The sequence below is a fragment of the Sphaerodactylus townsendi genome, linkage group LG10, assembly GCF_021028975.2.
Source record: "Sphaerodactylus townsendi isolate TG3544 linkage group LG10, MPM_Stown_v2.3, whole genome shotgun sequence".
Classification (NCBI taxonomy): domain Eukaryota; kingdom Metazoa; phylum Chordata; class Lepidosauria; order Squamata; family Sphaerodactylidae; genus Sphaerodactylus; species Sphaerodactylus townsendi.
Window position 1 is genome coordinate 25,322,797 of NC_059434.1, and position 16,197 is coordinate 25,338,993.

The window sequence follows — 16,197 nt, forward strand, 5'->3', positions numbered from 1 at the left end:
ATTAAAATCCGACTCCAAATATTTGACTATTCACAACAATTCTCAAGAGCAACATCTAACGAGGTAGAATTTCTAAATAAGAGTCGCAGAAAGGTTCCGTAAAACAACAGCCAGTACAAGGATCCCGGGACTGTGGATGGCTCCCACGCATCTGTGGAGAAAGAAACTAACCTGATCCAGACACTGGTTGCGAAGGTACCGCATGGCTTGCTGGATACTGTGTGGAAGCGGCTGACCTGTACGCTGGACATTAACTGTAAGGGGAACTCCAAACACATTTCGATCTCTATAATCAGGGACCTTTATTCTCTTCATAAACTTTGGCACAGCCCTATAAAGGGAAAAAAAGATGGCAATTTCAAGATTCTCCTCTCTCTCTCTTTCACGCGCACCACCCACTTCTATTTCCGACTGTGGGCTGCAGAGTAGGACATGTGCCAGCACTTCAATGGACTGAGAATAGTATGGAAAACCTGAGTATACCTCTGAATCAAGCATTCTGTTATGCCATGGAAACATGGGACACACTCTAAAACCAAATGAAATATTAAAAGGCAGAGCCAAATAGTTATTTTTTTTACTAGCATCTACATTAAGTTAAACCCTTTAAAGACGATTAATCATGTGCTGTCTAATGAACAAATCACATAAACAAATGTGTCCTTAACTTGTATCAGTTTATTGCTTCCAATGACTGATCTTCAATACAGACTTTGCTTTCAATGCACTGGGGCAAATTAGCAAATGCAATTGAGTCAATGTCAATACAGACAGTGGCCCTTCCTGCACAAACCTTTAAAAACGTTTTGAGGCAGAAAATAAAATGCTTCCCCCATGGAGTTCCACATCTCACAATACTGGAACCAGGGGGCATTCATTGAAAATGCTGGGGGGAAGAATTAGGACTAATAAAAGGAAACACTTCTTCACGCAACATGTGATTGGTGTTTGGAAAATGCTGCCACAGGAGGTGGTGATGGCCACTAACCTGGATAGCTTTAAAAGGGGATTGGACAGATTTATGGAGGAGAAGTCGATTTATGGCTACCAATCTTGATCCTCTTTGATCTGAGATTGCAAATGCCTTAACAGACCAGGTGATCGGGAGCAACAGCCGCAGAAGGCCATTGCTTTCACATCCTGCATGTGAGCTCCCAAAAGCACCTGGTGGGCCACTGCGAGTAGCAGAGAGCTGGACTAGATGGACTCTGGTCTGATCCAGCTGGCTTGTTCTTATGTTCTTACTGTTTTCCTCCTTACGTTCCAAAAACATCTTATTTCCAGCCTCAACATGTTTTAAATGAATCCCCTTTTAAAATGGTTCTTTAGCCTGAAACATTTTCAAAACATTTCCATTTGCTGTCCAATCTAATTACTATGTTTTACATGCTTCTGTGCCATCCCTGAACTTTCTCCTTGGCACCATTTTATTGCGTCACTGCGCTCACTCTGTTTCCCCTTGGCCTGTTTATTTTAATCATTTTTGTGTGTTCTTTTATGTGGGGGAGATAAAATCTTTGAAGAGTCGATTATACAAGCTATAAAGAACTGCCGCAAGAAGCACTGATTCAAGAAATAACTTAAAAAAGGGGGGGGGAAGCCCTCACAGCAGCCATGAATCATTTCAAGGGGGGTCACTATGAACAAACATGGTGGAAAAGGGGGAGGATTGAAAATGTTTTACGAGTGCTTCAGTTGATTTGTGTGGAAAGGGTCAGTATTTTGACCAAAAGCAACTAATATCATCCCTCTCTTAAATAAAGAAGGTTGATTCATTTCAGGGCAGCAATTGCCTGAATGAAGGCTACCACAACACGGCCAGGTTATAGGCTGCTTTGATTCATGTCAACCGAATAATGAATTCTCGGGAATGGCCCCATTGAACAAAGATGTTCCCATCACAATTTTCTTATCTGTGGCTACACAGTGAATTGAACGATCAACTGAAGACTCCTTTCAGCTTATTAATTAACCATTTTACACTCACAGCTGTATGCAGGGCTCATGCACTAGAATCCAACAGGCCAAAAGGTACAGGGCAGTACAAGGGTGGCCGTGTCAAAATCTGTTAGGAGTCAAACGCAATGTAGCAGTCAATGACCCTTTATAATCTTGCCTCTTTGGGACTCTTGGGATTGACGGACATGTGAACAATGAGCTTTTTGTGTGTGAACCACTGGCTTTCGAAAGTGCTCCAAACCAGCCCCTCCACCCACCAGCCTGTGTCACAGCAGGAAACTGATGTAATACACTGGTGTTTGGCAGCAAGAAGTTTCAGTTTGACAAATGACCTTTTCAAGGCAGCAACTCCTCCCCCCCCTTCCCAAACACACACTTTCCTTCTCCAGCATGGTTTTGGCCAGAAGGTTAACCCCACCCCTCCCCACCAAAAAATATCCACCAGAACATTGCTATTCCAACAAATGAAATAATTGGTTATCTTAAGCTGACAACAACTTAAGAAGTATGTGAATGCAAAGTGTCAGCATGAAACAGGAGAACTGGGGAATGGCAAAAGCCGTGTCTATTCTAAATAAACAGTATCATTACATAAGAAAAGAAAACAACTAGGTTTATGGAAGACTGTATTTCCAGGACCAAAAACTCTACCAACCCATCCGTATTTCAGCACAGTTTAAGATAGGGCATTACTGATCTAAACAGATGCATAATACCCGTCTTGTTGAAATGCACAGAAGTGGAATGCAGAAAGGGAAAGCACACGCACACATTACGATGTCCACTGAGAATCTGAAGTATGCAAGAATAAACTGGTCAATACTTATTTCTGTCTCTCTGAACAAACAACTTCTGTATTTAGCCCAGCTCTCATAATAACAGCTTTTGAAAAGGAGGAACTTTGATGCTGGAGTTAAAATACTCTGTCTGAGTTCCAGGGGAAGGAAGGAGGCGGCCGGACCAGATGGTGAAGTAGTAGTCAAAAAGAAGGGAAAACTCTATATCACCCTTCTGGGTGCTTTACAATCCCAGTAGAGATGAGTCAATAAAGCCTTTTCAAGGTCATTTATTTGACAGTAGTCATTACATTACAAAACCTAAGAAGGTGTTCTTGGTCCATCATTCTTCACCAAGCAAAGTTTGCAAGGACATATGGGGGGAGGGGCATTTTGTATGACTGCCACTTAGCCGGGATACTCAAAATCCTCCAGAGATGTCAAAACTCAGTTAATCTCAGAGACAGCATGTGACTTTGAAGAAAAAAAAAGCGAAACCTATTGGCAACCTGGAAGAAAGCCAGGGTGTAATATTTTTAGGATTTTGATTGGTCAAAGATCTCACCAGCTGAAGCCGTGTTTATTGGAAGGCGTATATTTCTCCAAAAGAGCTGTTAACTTCAGGAGGGAGTATTTCTGCAGCAAGTTCATCTGCACCACAGACTGACAGTCGATCTGTAAAGATGCTGAGCTTAAGCTGGGCCGGTGAGATGTCTGGAAGCTGTGCCACCTCATTCGGTGCCTTAAAAAGAGGAAGACAGAAAAAAGCCCATGGGTAACATTGTATTTGGCAGCGGAAGACAAAAAAAACCCCCATACTCCATGATTTGGAAAACATACCCGTGGGAATTATTTACCTGCTCTGTTTCAAGATCTCATACTTTGTGGTTGTTAGGAGAGATCTTTTGAGGTTTAAGAGCCTCTGTCCTACCTGTACAGCAAATAGCAGCAAAACAGACTGAATTGCACAGCAGCACAACCAGTGGCATAGCACCAATGGGGTGGGGTGGGGGAGTGCAATGCCCCGGGCAAAGCAGCAGCAGGGGGGCGTTACCAGGCCATGGTGGGGGTGTGGCAGGGGCAGGCACTGTCGCAGGGTGCGCACATGCCCCGGGTGCAGTTTCCCTCACTCCACCGTTTAATCCCGTCTCTCAGGGATTTATAAACATTCATTTGCCCTGGTCCTGCTGGCATTATGAGAATAGGGAAACCAAGCTACTGAGAACCCTAGTGTGACTGAGAACCTAGTAAGAAGACCACAGCTTACAGATCAAAGGTTCCCAAACAGTCATAGTGAAGTAGTTTGATCCCTTCCCACTTGGCACTGAAAATCAACACTGTTTCAGTTGGAGATGCTTTCTGGATTACCCCAAACAGATTCTTATGAAGCAACGTTTATACAATCAGTAAAGGCCATATTGACAGTAATGACCATATTGCACCAGCCAGGAGGGTACAAACCAGCATCTGGTCTCCTGTCTGAAGGAGGAACATACATTAAGAAGTGGTAAGAAATCATTCCTCCACCCTAAAGAGTACATAGCAGTTTTTAGAACCATCCAACCTCTGATAAATAATCTTCGCGCATAAAATTCTTAAAGCTCACCAGAGACACAACATTACTGTAAGGAAAATCTTGATGAGGAGCGACGGTTAGAAGGCAACCTTTATCATATGAGCCGGGAATGTACGACCCAAATGAACTGGCATGCCCAACTCCTCATCTAACACATCTAGATATGTTTTTCGTAAAATACATCACCCCACCTCAGTTTGTTAAGCGACACCCTATTCATGAGGCTCATCAACCCACAGTTTTCACTTCCCCATGGAGGGAAAGACCACAAGGTCAGATGAGAAAGACAGCATAAAAAAGAGAAGGCCCTCTTCGATGTAAAATGAGGCCTGTGGCACAGGGTGATAAGCTGCAGTACTGCAGTCTGAGCTCTGCTTAGAACCTGAGTTTGATGGAAGTTGGTTTCAGGTCGCCGGCTCAAGAAGGACTCAGCCTTCCATCCTTCCGAGGTCAGTAAAATGAGTACCCAGCTTGCTGGGGATAAAGAGTAGACGACTGAGGAAGGCAATGGCAAACCACCCAATAAACAGTGTCTGCCTAGTAAAACATTGTGATGTGACATCACCCCATGGGTCAGTACTGACCCAGTGCCTGCACAGAGGACTACTTTATCTTTTACCTCTTGGATGTCTACTACCTGGTTTCTGCCTGCTTCAGCTTTCCAGGGTGAGGGCCTTTGGCTTGCCTCAAGCACGTAACAGGATTTAAGTGAAATGCTTGTGAGTCATGCGTGCCAACCTGCCATTAGTGATTCCTTGGTTCTGGACATCAGCCAATTGGGCAGTGTTCAGTGGGCCACATGGGAGCCTCACATCTCTGGCATACACTAATAAATTACCATTATTTTAACTCACCACAGTGGATGAAATACTTTAGGAAACAAAACTCCGTTTTGGAATCTGCGCATAACTATCACAGGGAATGTTAAGGAACAAATATACACTGTCTTAGATACCGTTCTCCTTGTGTACATTTATTTTATGCAGCCTTGCTAAAGGCATCTAATATCTTAATACAGATCTCGCAGGAATGTCATTGCTTGGATAGGCCTAGACATGGCCTGGGTAAGTTATGAAGTGATCCAATCTATGGTTAAATACAGAACAGGAAAAAAAGGCTGTCAGATTGTTTGGGGATTTGTCTGAGTACCCCTTGACCTGCCCAGTTGTGCACACAGCAATTTGCCTTAAGCTAAAAGAGAAACAGATTGCTTCAAGACATACTAACAGTTCTAGATTTTGTCCAGTCATATTTAAATACATTCGACATAGCAGATTCGCCTTTATTCACACACATTCCACCGTGACATATTAAGTACTGCAAATTAAAAACACACATCTTGTTGAAACAAGATGAAAGTCAACAGATATATGAATGTAGAACAGTGCTCCTTAAAAAACTATTCTTATTTTGCCAGGACTTTGGGAACCAAGAAATGAATTGTGTGTGCACTGCTGACCTTACAGTTGGCTCTGCTTTTACTATCATGTATGTATGTATGTATGTATGTATGTATGTATGTATGTATGTATGTATGTATGTATGTATGTATGTATGTATGTATGTATGTATGCATGCATGCATGCATGCATGAACGCAGTGGTTGGATTCAAACAATTTAACAACCGGTTCCGGTGGTGTGATTCAAATAATTTAACAACTGATTGTATACAAGAACTATTTTAGCAACCTGTTCTGCTGAAGTGGTGTGAACCTGCTGAATCCCACCACTGTCTGTCTGTCTGTCTGTCTGTCTGCACGCACGCACGCACGCACGCACGCACGCACGCACGCACATGTAAAACATTTATTAGTGGTTTTTCTACCTTGTGGCACTCAATTTGGACTGCCAATGGATAAAAATTAAATTAATCACACTGCTAAATAAAACTATCGTCAGCTTCCTCCTGAAGATTTAAACTGAATGGACCCAGTGTAGATTCCAAGGGAGGTTGTTCTATAATCATGGGACTCACGAGCCCACTAGACAAGTTCGTTTGATTGGCAGGACAATCTTGGATCCAGGGCAGGAACATATGGAAGATGGTCCTTCAGATACCCTGGTCCCAAGCCATGTGGAGCTTTCAAAGATGTAACTGATAACTTGAATTAGGCTCGGATGTGGATCGGTAGCCAATAGTAATTGTTGTAGTATCAGGGTCACATGTTCCTGGCAGTTGGCCTGAACAGCAGTCTAGCCATAACATTCTGCACTAACTGTAGTTTATAAATAATCTTCAAAGATAGCCTTAAGTACAGTGCATTGAATAGTTCAGTTCAGCTGTAACTAAGGCATGGATCACTGTGGCTAGATCTGACTGAACCAGGAACGACAAAACTGACGCACCAACCAAAGTTGGACAAAAGCACTCTGAGCCATCACAGCCTTAATGTCAAGCACACTCCCAAGCTGCGAACCAGGCTTTTCAATGAGAGTAAAACTGCATCCAAGACAGGAGAAATCTCAAGTCCCTGGTTTACCTTTCTCCTAGTCCAGAGAACCTTTGTATGGTCAGGATTAAGTTTCAGCTTGTTCACCCTAATCCATGGTAAGTTTTTTCTGGGAAGTGATTTTTGCGTGTACTGTTTTGTGGGAATGGTTTACGAGCTTAGCCAATAGCTACCTTGACAATTCTGAACTGAATGGCAAAATATATATCCAAATATAAACACAAATTAACAAAGAGTTCTTCACAACCCACTGTGAAACACACACTTTCAACAATTACCACAGTTTTTTAACCGGCTTATTCCATACCTAAGGCCTGTGCTCACTGACCTGTTTGAGCGTGTCAACGATGCCCCCACCCCAGAGTCTCTTCTTTCCTGGATTCCTGTGGAGTCTTCTGTATCGTTCAGAGAATTTCCCATACTGTCAAGATCTCTGGGTATTGTTCTATCATTGTCCGCATCAAGAAGAATCTGTTTGGGAGAGGACGGGCACGGGGAAACCGAATCGAGGGCTGAATCAGAATCCCCTTCGTCGGAAAACTTCTCTGACCATTGGTTCACTATTTTCTGCATTCCTTTTACGTGATACAGAATGTCATCAAGCTCGGGGAAAAGGTCTTCATTTTCAAGGTCAGCGAGATCACCTGTGCTGGAATACAGCATGGATCCTGGCACATTATCATAAATGCTCAGGCGACTGCAGACAGAGCTGGAGGAATTGCGCCTTTTCCCGACACTCAGATCTTTGGAGCTATCGGAACTGTTTTCCCTCCGGAGGGCAAGATGGCTGCGCCCATGAAAGCTTCCAGTTCTCCAGTTCACAGAGGTGCTGTTATCCGATGGAGAAAAATTGCCATTGGAGAGTGCTTTGGGAAACGTTCCAGGCTTGTGGTCCTCAGGAATGAAAAACACTGTATCTTCCGAAAAGCTCTCCCTGTTTTTAAAATTCTGCTGTATGATGTCATTGAATGTTGATTGGTTGAATGGGTCAAAGCCCTCTAGATACATTCCCACTCTTTTGTTGTATGTGCTGAGACTACGTGTTCTTGTGACAGGGCTTGGGGTGCTCACTGCACTGCTTGTTTCTGATTGGCTGCTGCTACTGCTAGTCTGGGTAGAATTGGAGACGCTTCTTTTCCGTACCATAGGGACGTTGATATGGTTGCCATTGAGAGTGGAGATCTCAACGCAATTCAGTTGCTTCAGCTTCTCTTCATCCACCCCTTCCTGTAAGATTGGCCCACTGATAATGAGGCCAAGTTTTGATGGGGCCTTGTTTTTACTGTGATGGGAGCTTTTAATTTTTAGGCTCTCCATTCTCTTTAGAAGGCTTCTTGTTTTGGACTTGGTGTTCTTCTCAGCCACTTTCACACTGAAGCTGAAACTTGACAGCTCTTTGGGAGAAGGCAAACTGCTGAAGGAGTCTTCATTGGCCACAAGGTTGCCTGATGAGCCAATGCTAATGACCGAATTGGTTCGGGTGGTGGCTGCTTCACTCTGGGACGCAGCTGGGTGACTGCTGCTGCTGCTGCTGCTATGGACAGAAACTATCTCTTGGTGCTCACTAAGGTCCGTCAGCACACTTTCATGGCTGGCTGCGCTACTAAGGTGAGCCTCATCTGGGGATGTGCTACTTGGAGTCTTAGAAGCCAGCACATTGAACTCCTCAAGTCTGGACCACCTCTTGCTGTCCCTCTGAAATGTCCATTTGCCACTTATTGCACAAGGCTCATCTTCATCAGAATCGTCACTCTGCAATGAAAGAAGACATCCTCAGTAAAGACAGTTCCTCCTCACATATTTTTGGATCGATTATCTCAATATCTCATTGATCTAGACACCTAATTTTTAAAAATCAGCAGCTGAATGCTCTCTCCAAGGCACCAGGTTCACCCAAGGAGGACAGAATCAAAATTAAGGTAAATTTTTTGCGGGTAAGAAGTACATGTTTGTTGAGAAGACTCAACCTCCTTAACAGAGATGTGCTGAAAAGTAACAAATAAATGATCAAACCAGAAGCTCCTGTTCAAGCAAAGGTTTGAATTTTGCCTAAGTCTCCCCCCACCCATTGCCCTATATCTGCATCTGCTTTGCTGAGTTTCAAGTCCATCGCCAGTTAGCACTATCCTGAGAATATAAGCAAACTATGCACCAAAGGAGGCCTCTTGTAAGAAACAGCAGGTCAGGTAGTGCCAGAAGAAGTTGGTTCTCTGCCATGTAATGGTGAAACACGACCAGTCTTCAATTTCAGTTATAACTAACACAGTGAACATAAAGTAGTACCTTCTGTGACAAGCTTACATGGAAATAAATATGGCTAGTCCAAAGGTGCCATTTCGTTATATTTTTAAAAAAGGGATATGTGCCAAAAATCTGTTTCATCAAATGAAGGAACTAGATCAGTCAATGCAATGTCCCCCTTATCTGCCACTGCCACTAGACCAGATATGCACAGATATTTAACTGGTCAATGAAAAACTATGGCATGCATGAATGTTCAAACTATGGCATCAATGAAAAACTATGGCATGCACGAAATGTTCAGCCAGAGTCCAGGAGGCAGGGCATGCTGGCCTCTACTGACAGACCTTCCTTGTCTATTTTCCTCACTGTAATTAAGAAGCATTCTAAATTGTAGCAGCTTAACTCTTTGCCCATCTTAAAGGCCTTCCAAGTGTGACTAATGAGACCGTGAAAGAGTCTATTAGATTGGTGCAGTTCGATGACTCCAGGCTTTACACACTCTTGCCTTCTTTCCATAACCCAGCGGTTGGAAGTGTAAGAATGCCCGAGAAGTGTCTTTTCCAGACTCTGCTGTAGGCAAATATTAATTTGACTGTCATTGAAAAGCAGAAGTCAGCAGAGGGTGCACAGAAATAACGTTACTGTTACCTGTAGCCTTCCCTGACTATTGAAGAACAACATTCAAGAGGGATTTCAACATGCAAAGTTTGTTCCACCTTTCAAATCTGACACTAGAAAGCTTTACTTTCCAATTAACATGAGACCAAGAACACAGACAATACAATATCTTTTATTAAGATCAGCCAAAGGACACATCACTGTTATGTGTCATTTGGCTGATCCTAATAAAAGATATTATGTGAATAGTTCTCTAGGTTTTGAATTTTACAGCACAGCTGTAAGCGACTCCTTTTAACATGAGAAAGACACTTGCTATGCAAATGAATGAAACAAGTGAAACACTTATTCTTTTGTTTGCCCTTATTTGTTTTTATGTTATTTTTAGACTCTTTTTAGCATCTGCTTCCAAATGGGTTTTTAGTATAACAATCAAATGGAAAAGCTCTCTGGATAGACTAATGATGGGAATTACCATAAAAGAAAAGAAAGAGGAGATAAATGTCTGTCAGTTATAATTGTTTTGACAAACCGACACTCTCTTCTTACTATGTTAAATTCTCCTGTGCTATAAGTCTGAAATTTCTCTTTAAAGAACAACAATGCAATGCGGCCTTCTTAAGTCTTTAGCTTTCCTGACAATAAAAATCTTTTTCTCAACAGAACAATCACATGAAGGTTTTGATACTTTCAAAACTGTGTTGGGCTGAGAGCCTAAAGGCAAGTACATTGCAACCAGGTCATGCAATCTGTCTCTGCCTTGTGCGATTTGCAGCTATAAGCACGGGGCTGATGGATAGTTTATTTAAAATGGGATTAACTAACTATTCACTAAAGAGGAAAATGCGCGTTTTTGACAGGGATGCGAAAATATAACAACGTGAAACATTACCTTCAAAACATTGTATGTGTTTTATAAAAGCTAATTCAGGTGTTTATAGATTAGGACAGGTGAGGATCATAAGAAAGCAACACAAAATGTTTATTCTGCTCCTTCTCTCAGCTGTTTCAACACTGCAACAGAGAGCAGATTCAGGTGGGTTCCTATTTTAAAGAAAAAAAACCTATGTTTTAAAGAAAAAGCTCCCTTCTGCTTGCTCAAACTAGCAGAGGTATCCTGGAGATACCTGGAAAGATCTTCCTCCATTGCTTCCTAAATCACAATGGAAGGGGCATAATCCTGCTTTTAGCCACCTTCCAGGATTTCCTTAGCTCTGCTGTGATTTTCCCAACTTGTTCCTGGAAGATCATACCCCAAGTGAGTTTGGGAAGGTGTGCATGGAAAACTGTGGCCTGCTACGCCTCTCTGCCTACAAACTGAATCATTTCCTCACTGCCAATGAAGTATTTTCCTTGGATAGCAAAGTATCAAAACAGTATTTATCTAGCAGTAAGGTCCATGAGTACTGGGTGGTGCTGATCTGTGGCAATTCTGAGACAGTAGTCATGCTGTAAAACATGTGATATTGAGGGGGCGGGGGAGTCCGACACCATCTGATATTAATATTTATATGGTTCCTGTTTTAATTATTGGGGTACTGTGCTGGTTTTATTGTGTTTTAATGCTTTGTTTATTGTGGTTGTTCACTGCCCTGAGCCCTTTGGGGAAGGGCGGTCTATAAATTTAATAAAATAAATAAAATAAATAAACAACAACCCTATTTTGCTAGTGACAGGTTTCACATTTTAGCATATTACTAAATCCTGTGCTGCTTATTACTGAATTTCAGGAATGCTTCAACTTTAATGTTTTAAAACTGAAAATTATCAATGTGTTCCACTCGAGATTGGTGATCTTTCTTCAGTCTTTAAATTTGGTGGCCAATGCTCATTTACAATATGATCTATGCTACAATAATAAAAACTAATCAATAATGATCAACACATATGATCATGGAAATCAGAGCCCGTAGGCTCTTTCTTTTCATTATGTGTTTAAGAAGAAGAGTTGGATTTATATCCCCCTTTCTCTCCTATAGGAGACTCAAAGGGGCTTACAAACTCCTTTCCCTTCCCACCTCACAACAAACACCCTGTGAGGTAGGTGGGGCTGAGAGAGCTCTGAAGAACTGTGACTAGCCCAAGGTCACCCAGCTGGCATGTGTTGGAGTGCACAGGCTAATCTAAATTTCCCAGATAAGCCTCAACAGCTCAAGCAGCAGAGTGGGAAATCAAACCCAGTTCCTCCAGATTAGAGTACACCTGCTCTTAAACACTACACCACTGCTGCTGCCAATTACTTTTAATTAAGTAAATTAAAACAAATTAAGTCCTATATAAACCATTCCTTATCGTATGGATTTTCCTGAAGTTTTAGATGATTCACATTTGGATGGTTTAGATAGTTTTTTGTTATTATTGTAATATTAACTCTAAATTGTTTTTGTTCCCAGTCAAAAAAATGGTATGGAAGTTCCATAAATACATTTATGAAATACCAGTGGGAATTCCACTTTTAACTACAATGGGAATAAAATAATAACCATCATCGTTTGGAACCAGATCAAAGCTTGCTGAATCAATCCAGGTAAGAAGATGTAAAATGGTCCTGTCAAATAGCTGTGTGGTATTTAGAATCAAAGTTCCTATGGTCAGAGCAGAACTGTATAGCTTGAAGTGCAAACCTCACTTTGTGCAGGTCTTCGAAATTAAGTCCTATATTAGTGAATAGAACATACCAAATGAGCAAACACAGCATGGAGGCCTTGCTCAATGGACAACAATTCTATGAGTGCGGCTCATGTGCAAGATCTACTGAGATGAAGATGAATGATAAAAGAGGAAGAATTTCAATGCAGCTTGTTCAGGATCCTCTTTGCCTGCATTTACACTTACATTTTCAAGGGGCTCTTCAACCCTATCAGTACTCCCCTCCCAATCATTCACTGTGGCCCATTGCATTGTTTGTGAAAACCAGATTCTCTGGTACAAACATCTGGGTCTCCAGTGACCTCCATGTTGTGAAATGCCCTTTTCATACAAAGAAAAGTGTGTCTCGCTTTTTAAAAACTTTTTTCAGCATGCCTTGATCTCAGTGTGGCTTACTTCTGAATAAATACTGATTGACTTATTCACATTTTTTTATCATCCACCTTTCTCACATGGAGTCAAGGCAGAATTACGCCTAGTGAGCCAGTACAACCAACAAAATGGAACATTCAATAACCAATCATTAGAATATTAGCAGTCTAAAAGAACCAGAAAGAAATGAGTCATAGCATAAGTATTTGCATGATACATTAAGCTAAGCGGTTACCGAAATTACATAATAGGTTCCTACAATAGACAGTACACAACAATACAGACTCTTATGATCTGGTTAGAAGGATATCAACCAAGGTAACTTTCTCCAGAGCTTGAAATGTACTTACCCGTTTCCTGTGTGTACTGATGTCTAGCTTCATCGCTGCACATTTGTTTAAAGTATTTAAACGCCTACAAAAGAAAACACACACACACATAAACAATGATCAGTAAACATGGCAGTCTGCAATATGGGCTTATTTTGAGCCCAGGATTATTGTGTTCAGATTTCTCTAAGCTTATTTACACACAAATAGACAATCTCAAAATAGCAGTTGTAACGTGGTATTCCTTTAGCATAACATCATCTGGATACCAGAGTTTGTGTGGTAGGTGTGATATTGATGCAGGAAAGAACAAGCTTTCCTAAATCAATCCCTTATAAACCTTGACAAATGAAGGAGAGTTTGTTCAGTGGGAGCCCATTAAGCTGGGGTAACTCTAGTACACTCATATAAGCTTCTAGTTCTAGTGGAATATTACAGCTACACCAAGCTAGTGCCACACAGGTGCTTGGAATGATGATGGAAATCTCTGTACTGTTCACAAAACTCCGTGGAGAGAAAGTCATGGCATTTTAGGCCTACAGGGTTGACATGCCCAGATTAGGGCAGATGGGCCCTTTAACTCACCAGAAGCAAACTGAGAAACGTAGGTTAAATGCTGGGTGCAGATGTCAACAGCTGGGATTATACCTGGAGCCACAATCACAATTGCTCCCATCCAAGTACTAACCAGGGACAACCTACGTAGTTTCCAAAACTTGACAAGATTGGGCTAGCCTGGACTAGCCAGATCAGAGCACATTTTTCTTTTATCAAGCATATATCAATCCTAGTGGAGGGAGGGGTGGCATGCAAGGGAAGGGGAGGGAGGAAGGGGAGTGAGTGAGGGGTGGCATGCAAGGGAGAGGAGGGAGGGGGCCCGGCATCTGGACATGGCTCACCCACCCTAGTGGAGGGAGGGGAAGGGGAGGGAGGGGTGGCATGCAAGGGAAGGGGAGGGAGAGAGGGGTAGCATGCAAGGGAGGGGAAAGAGCCAACAGTACAGTGACCTCTTAGCTCCACTTGCTCCTGAGCTGTTTTAATATCTACCAATTCCTGCCCAGATTGAATGTGAAACATCTACAACTCTTCAAAGGTGTAGCACTCAAAAAACACCAACTGAAGTGGCAAACCCAGGTCTGGACCATCAGACTTCATGCTGCAGTTGAGAGGTGCAGAACATGAACACGTCAAGGAAAAAAGATAGAAGATTTCCCTGTAAACTCCTATGCAGTTATTCCAGCCTAAACCCCATGAAATAAATGGGCAAAGACTGGAGGCACTCTATTTAGGATTGCATCATTAGCTTCTTACATGCAAGGATTTATTTCTTCTATCTATACTGTAACATTTTATCATTTGAATCCAAATCTGTAGTCCAAAGGGTTCCGTTCAGGCACAGGTTTGCAAACTCATGTGTTGTTTGTAACAGCTAGGCTAAAGTAGTACATTGGCATTCTTGAACAGTAGTTATCAACATCTCCAGATCTAGGAGCAACCTGATTCTCAATAATCAGAACATCAACAAAAATCCTAATTGTAGGAACCGTATAGCGCAATCCTAAAAAGAATTATATTCTTCTAATTTCATTGACACCAATGGATTTACAAGAGGGCATTTTTGGTAGGGGTTGTAGTGCAGATTATTAGCGATTTGTTGAACCCACTGAAGATGAAGACAATACTTTCAGCCTGAAATTGGGTATGCAGTTCTGTCTACTGCTGCTAGCATTCACCCTCCCCCCTAGTTTACCAAGCCGAAAACCTCAAAGAGGGAAACTAATTTTCAACCCATCAGGTGCCTTTATTGTTCTGTTCAGTGTGTAATATAATTATTTTCATTAAAGCCCCAGGATAGCTCTGCTAATCTCTCTGGCAAAGGAAAAAAAACACAGAATCCTCCCCCCCCTCAAAGTTATACAGTTTCACACAAAGATTGCTACATTGTGCACAGAAAAATTACATAAAATGAATTGCTTAAAAATGCAGATGTATAATTAAAACCAGCACCCCAGGAAATATACTTTTAACAGGTAGGCTGAATACACATTCTATGCATTTGTGCATGCATATTACCATCTCCTAGAGAAACTTCAATGAACAACTGGAGGGCAATGAGAACTTTCCACGGGTCTCAACAGATGCAGGACACTGAAAATCCTAAATGACAGGACGCAACCTTTACAGCACACACAAATTCGTCTTACATGGATATGAAGCAAAATCAAGCGATTGTTCCCCCAAAAGGGCATAAACCATGAACTGAATTCTACAACTCCCTCCTGCTAAGTCCTTATTTGAGTGGTAAGAACAAGATTTGAGCTCAGTAGCCCCTGAGAGACAAACAAAATCTCCAGGATATAAGCTTTCAAGAGTCAAATCTTCCTTCTTGTTCTTCTACTGCAGGCCAACACAGCTACCCATCTGAAACTTGGGGTGTGGGGGAGGGAAAGGGGGATTGAGTCATAAAACTGAACCCAGTAGTGACTTACTTCTTTTAATGAAACCAATGTACATTTTCAATATGGTGTCCACTGATGCTTTACCCACTGCACCATTGATATTAATCTTTAGTTTTAACAATGGCCCCTTCCGCACACACAAAGTAATGCATTTTCAAACCACTTTCACAACTGTTTACAAGTGGATTTTGCCATTCCGCACAGCTTCAAAGAGCACTGAAAGCAGTTTGAAAGTGCATTATTCTGCATGTGCGGAATGAGCCATAAATGTGAAGACTACCTTCTTTTCTCTCTGCTTGCTGGAGGCGAGTCTGATTAACTGCTGGTGTTTAGAGAACCATATTATCCTCTTCCCTAAAGACTATGTGGAACTCAGAACCAGCTCCACCAAATTAATGACCAGGCAACCTGACATAAGAGTTACAGCCTTCTAAGCCCACTGACTTCAACTGACTTAGGTGTAACTCCTTTTAGGATTCAACGCTAATTTGCAACACTTCACATACAACACGTGGAACTCAAATTATGGCCTGAAGCATCATTCCCCTCTTATTTCGATAAAGATGGGAAAGAGCCTGGAGAACCACAAAGCTTCCATACGATTTTGCAATATTCTGACTGGTCCCATGACTTTTACTTCTCACTTACTGAACCCTCAGAATCATCTCTGCAAATTAATATGTTTTGCTGTATAGTAGTAATGGGAAGTGCTGTCAAGTCATGACTGCTTGTACGGCTTTCAAGGCAAGAGGCATTCAGAGGTG

The 16,197-nt window shown here is 41.9% G+C and overlaps 1 protein-coding gene across 5 annotated transcripts in view; it reads right to left on the reverse strand.

Annotated features, from left to right (window-relative positions):
• The window catches only part of DLC1 (DLC1 Rho GTPase activating protein), a 282,574-nt gene that overhangs the window by 14,284 nt on the left and 252,093 nt on the right, over positions 1-16,197 (reverse strand). For all 5 annotated transcript variants that reach the window (XM_048509074.1, XM_048509075.1, XM_048509076.1 and 2 more), the window contains 4 exons: positions 12,996-13,059; positions 7,091-8,514; positions 3,301-3,477; positions 172-331 (listed from right to left, as the gene is read on the reverse strand). In XM_048509074.1, coding sequence (XP_048365031.1) covers positions 172-331; positions 3,301-3,477; positions 7,091-8,514; positions 12,996-13,059 — 1,825 coding nt within the window. The remainder of the gene's footprint in view (positions 1-171; positions 332-3,300; positions 3,478-7,090; positions 8,515-12,995; positions 13,060-16,197) is intronic.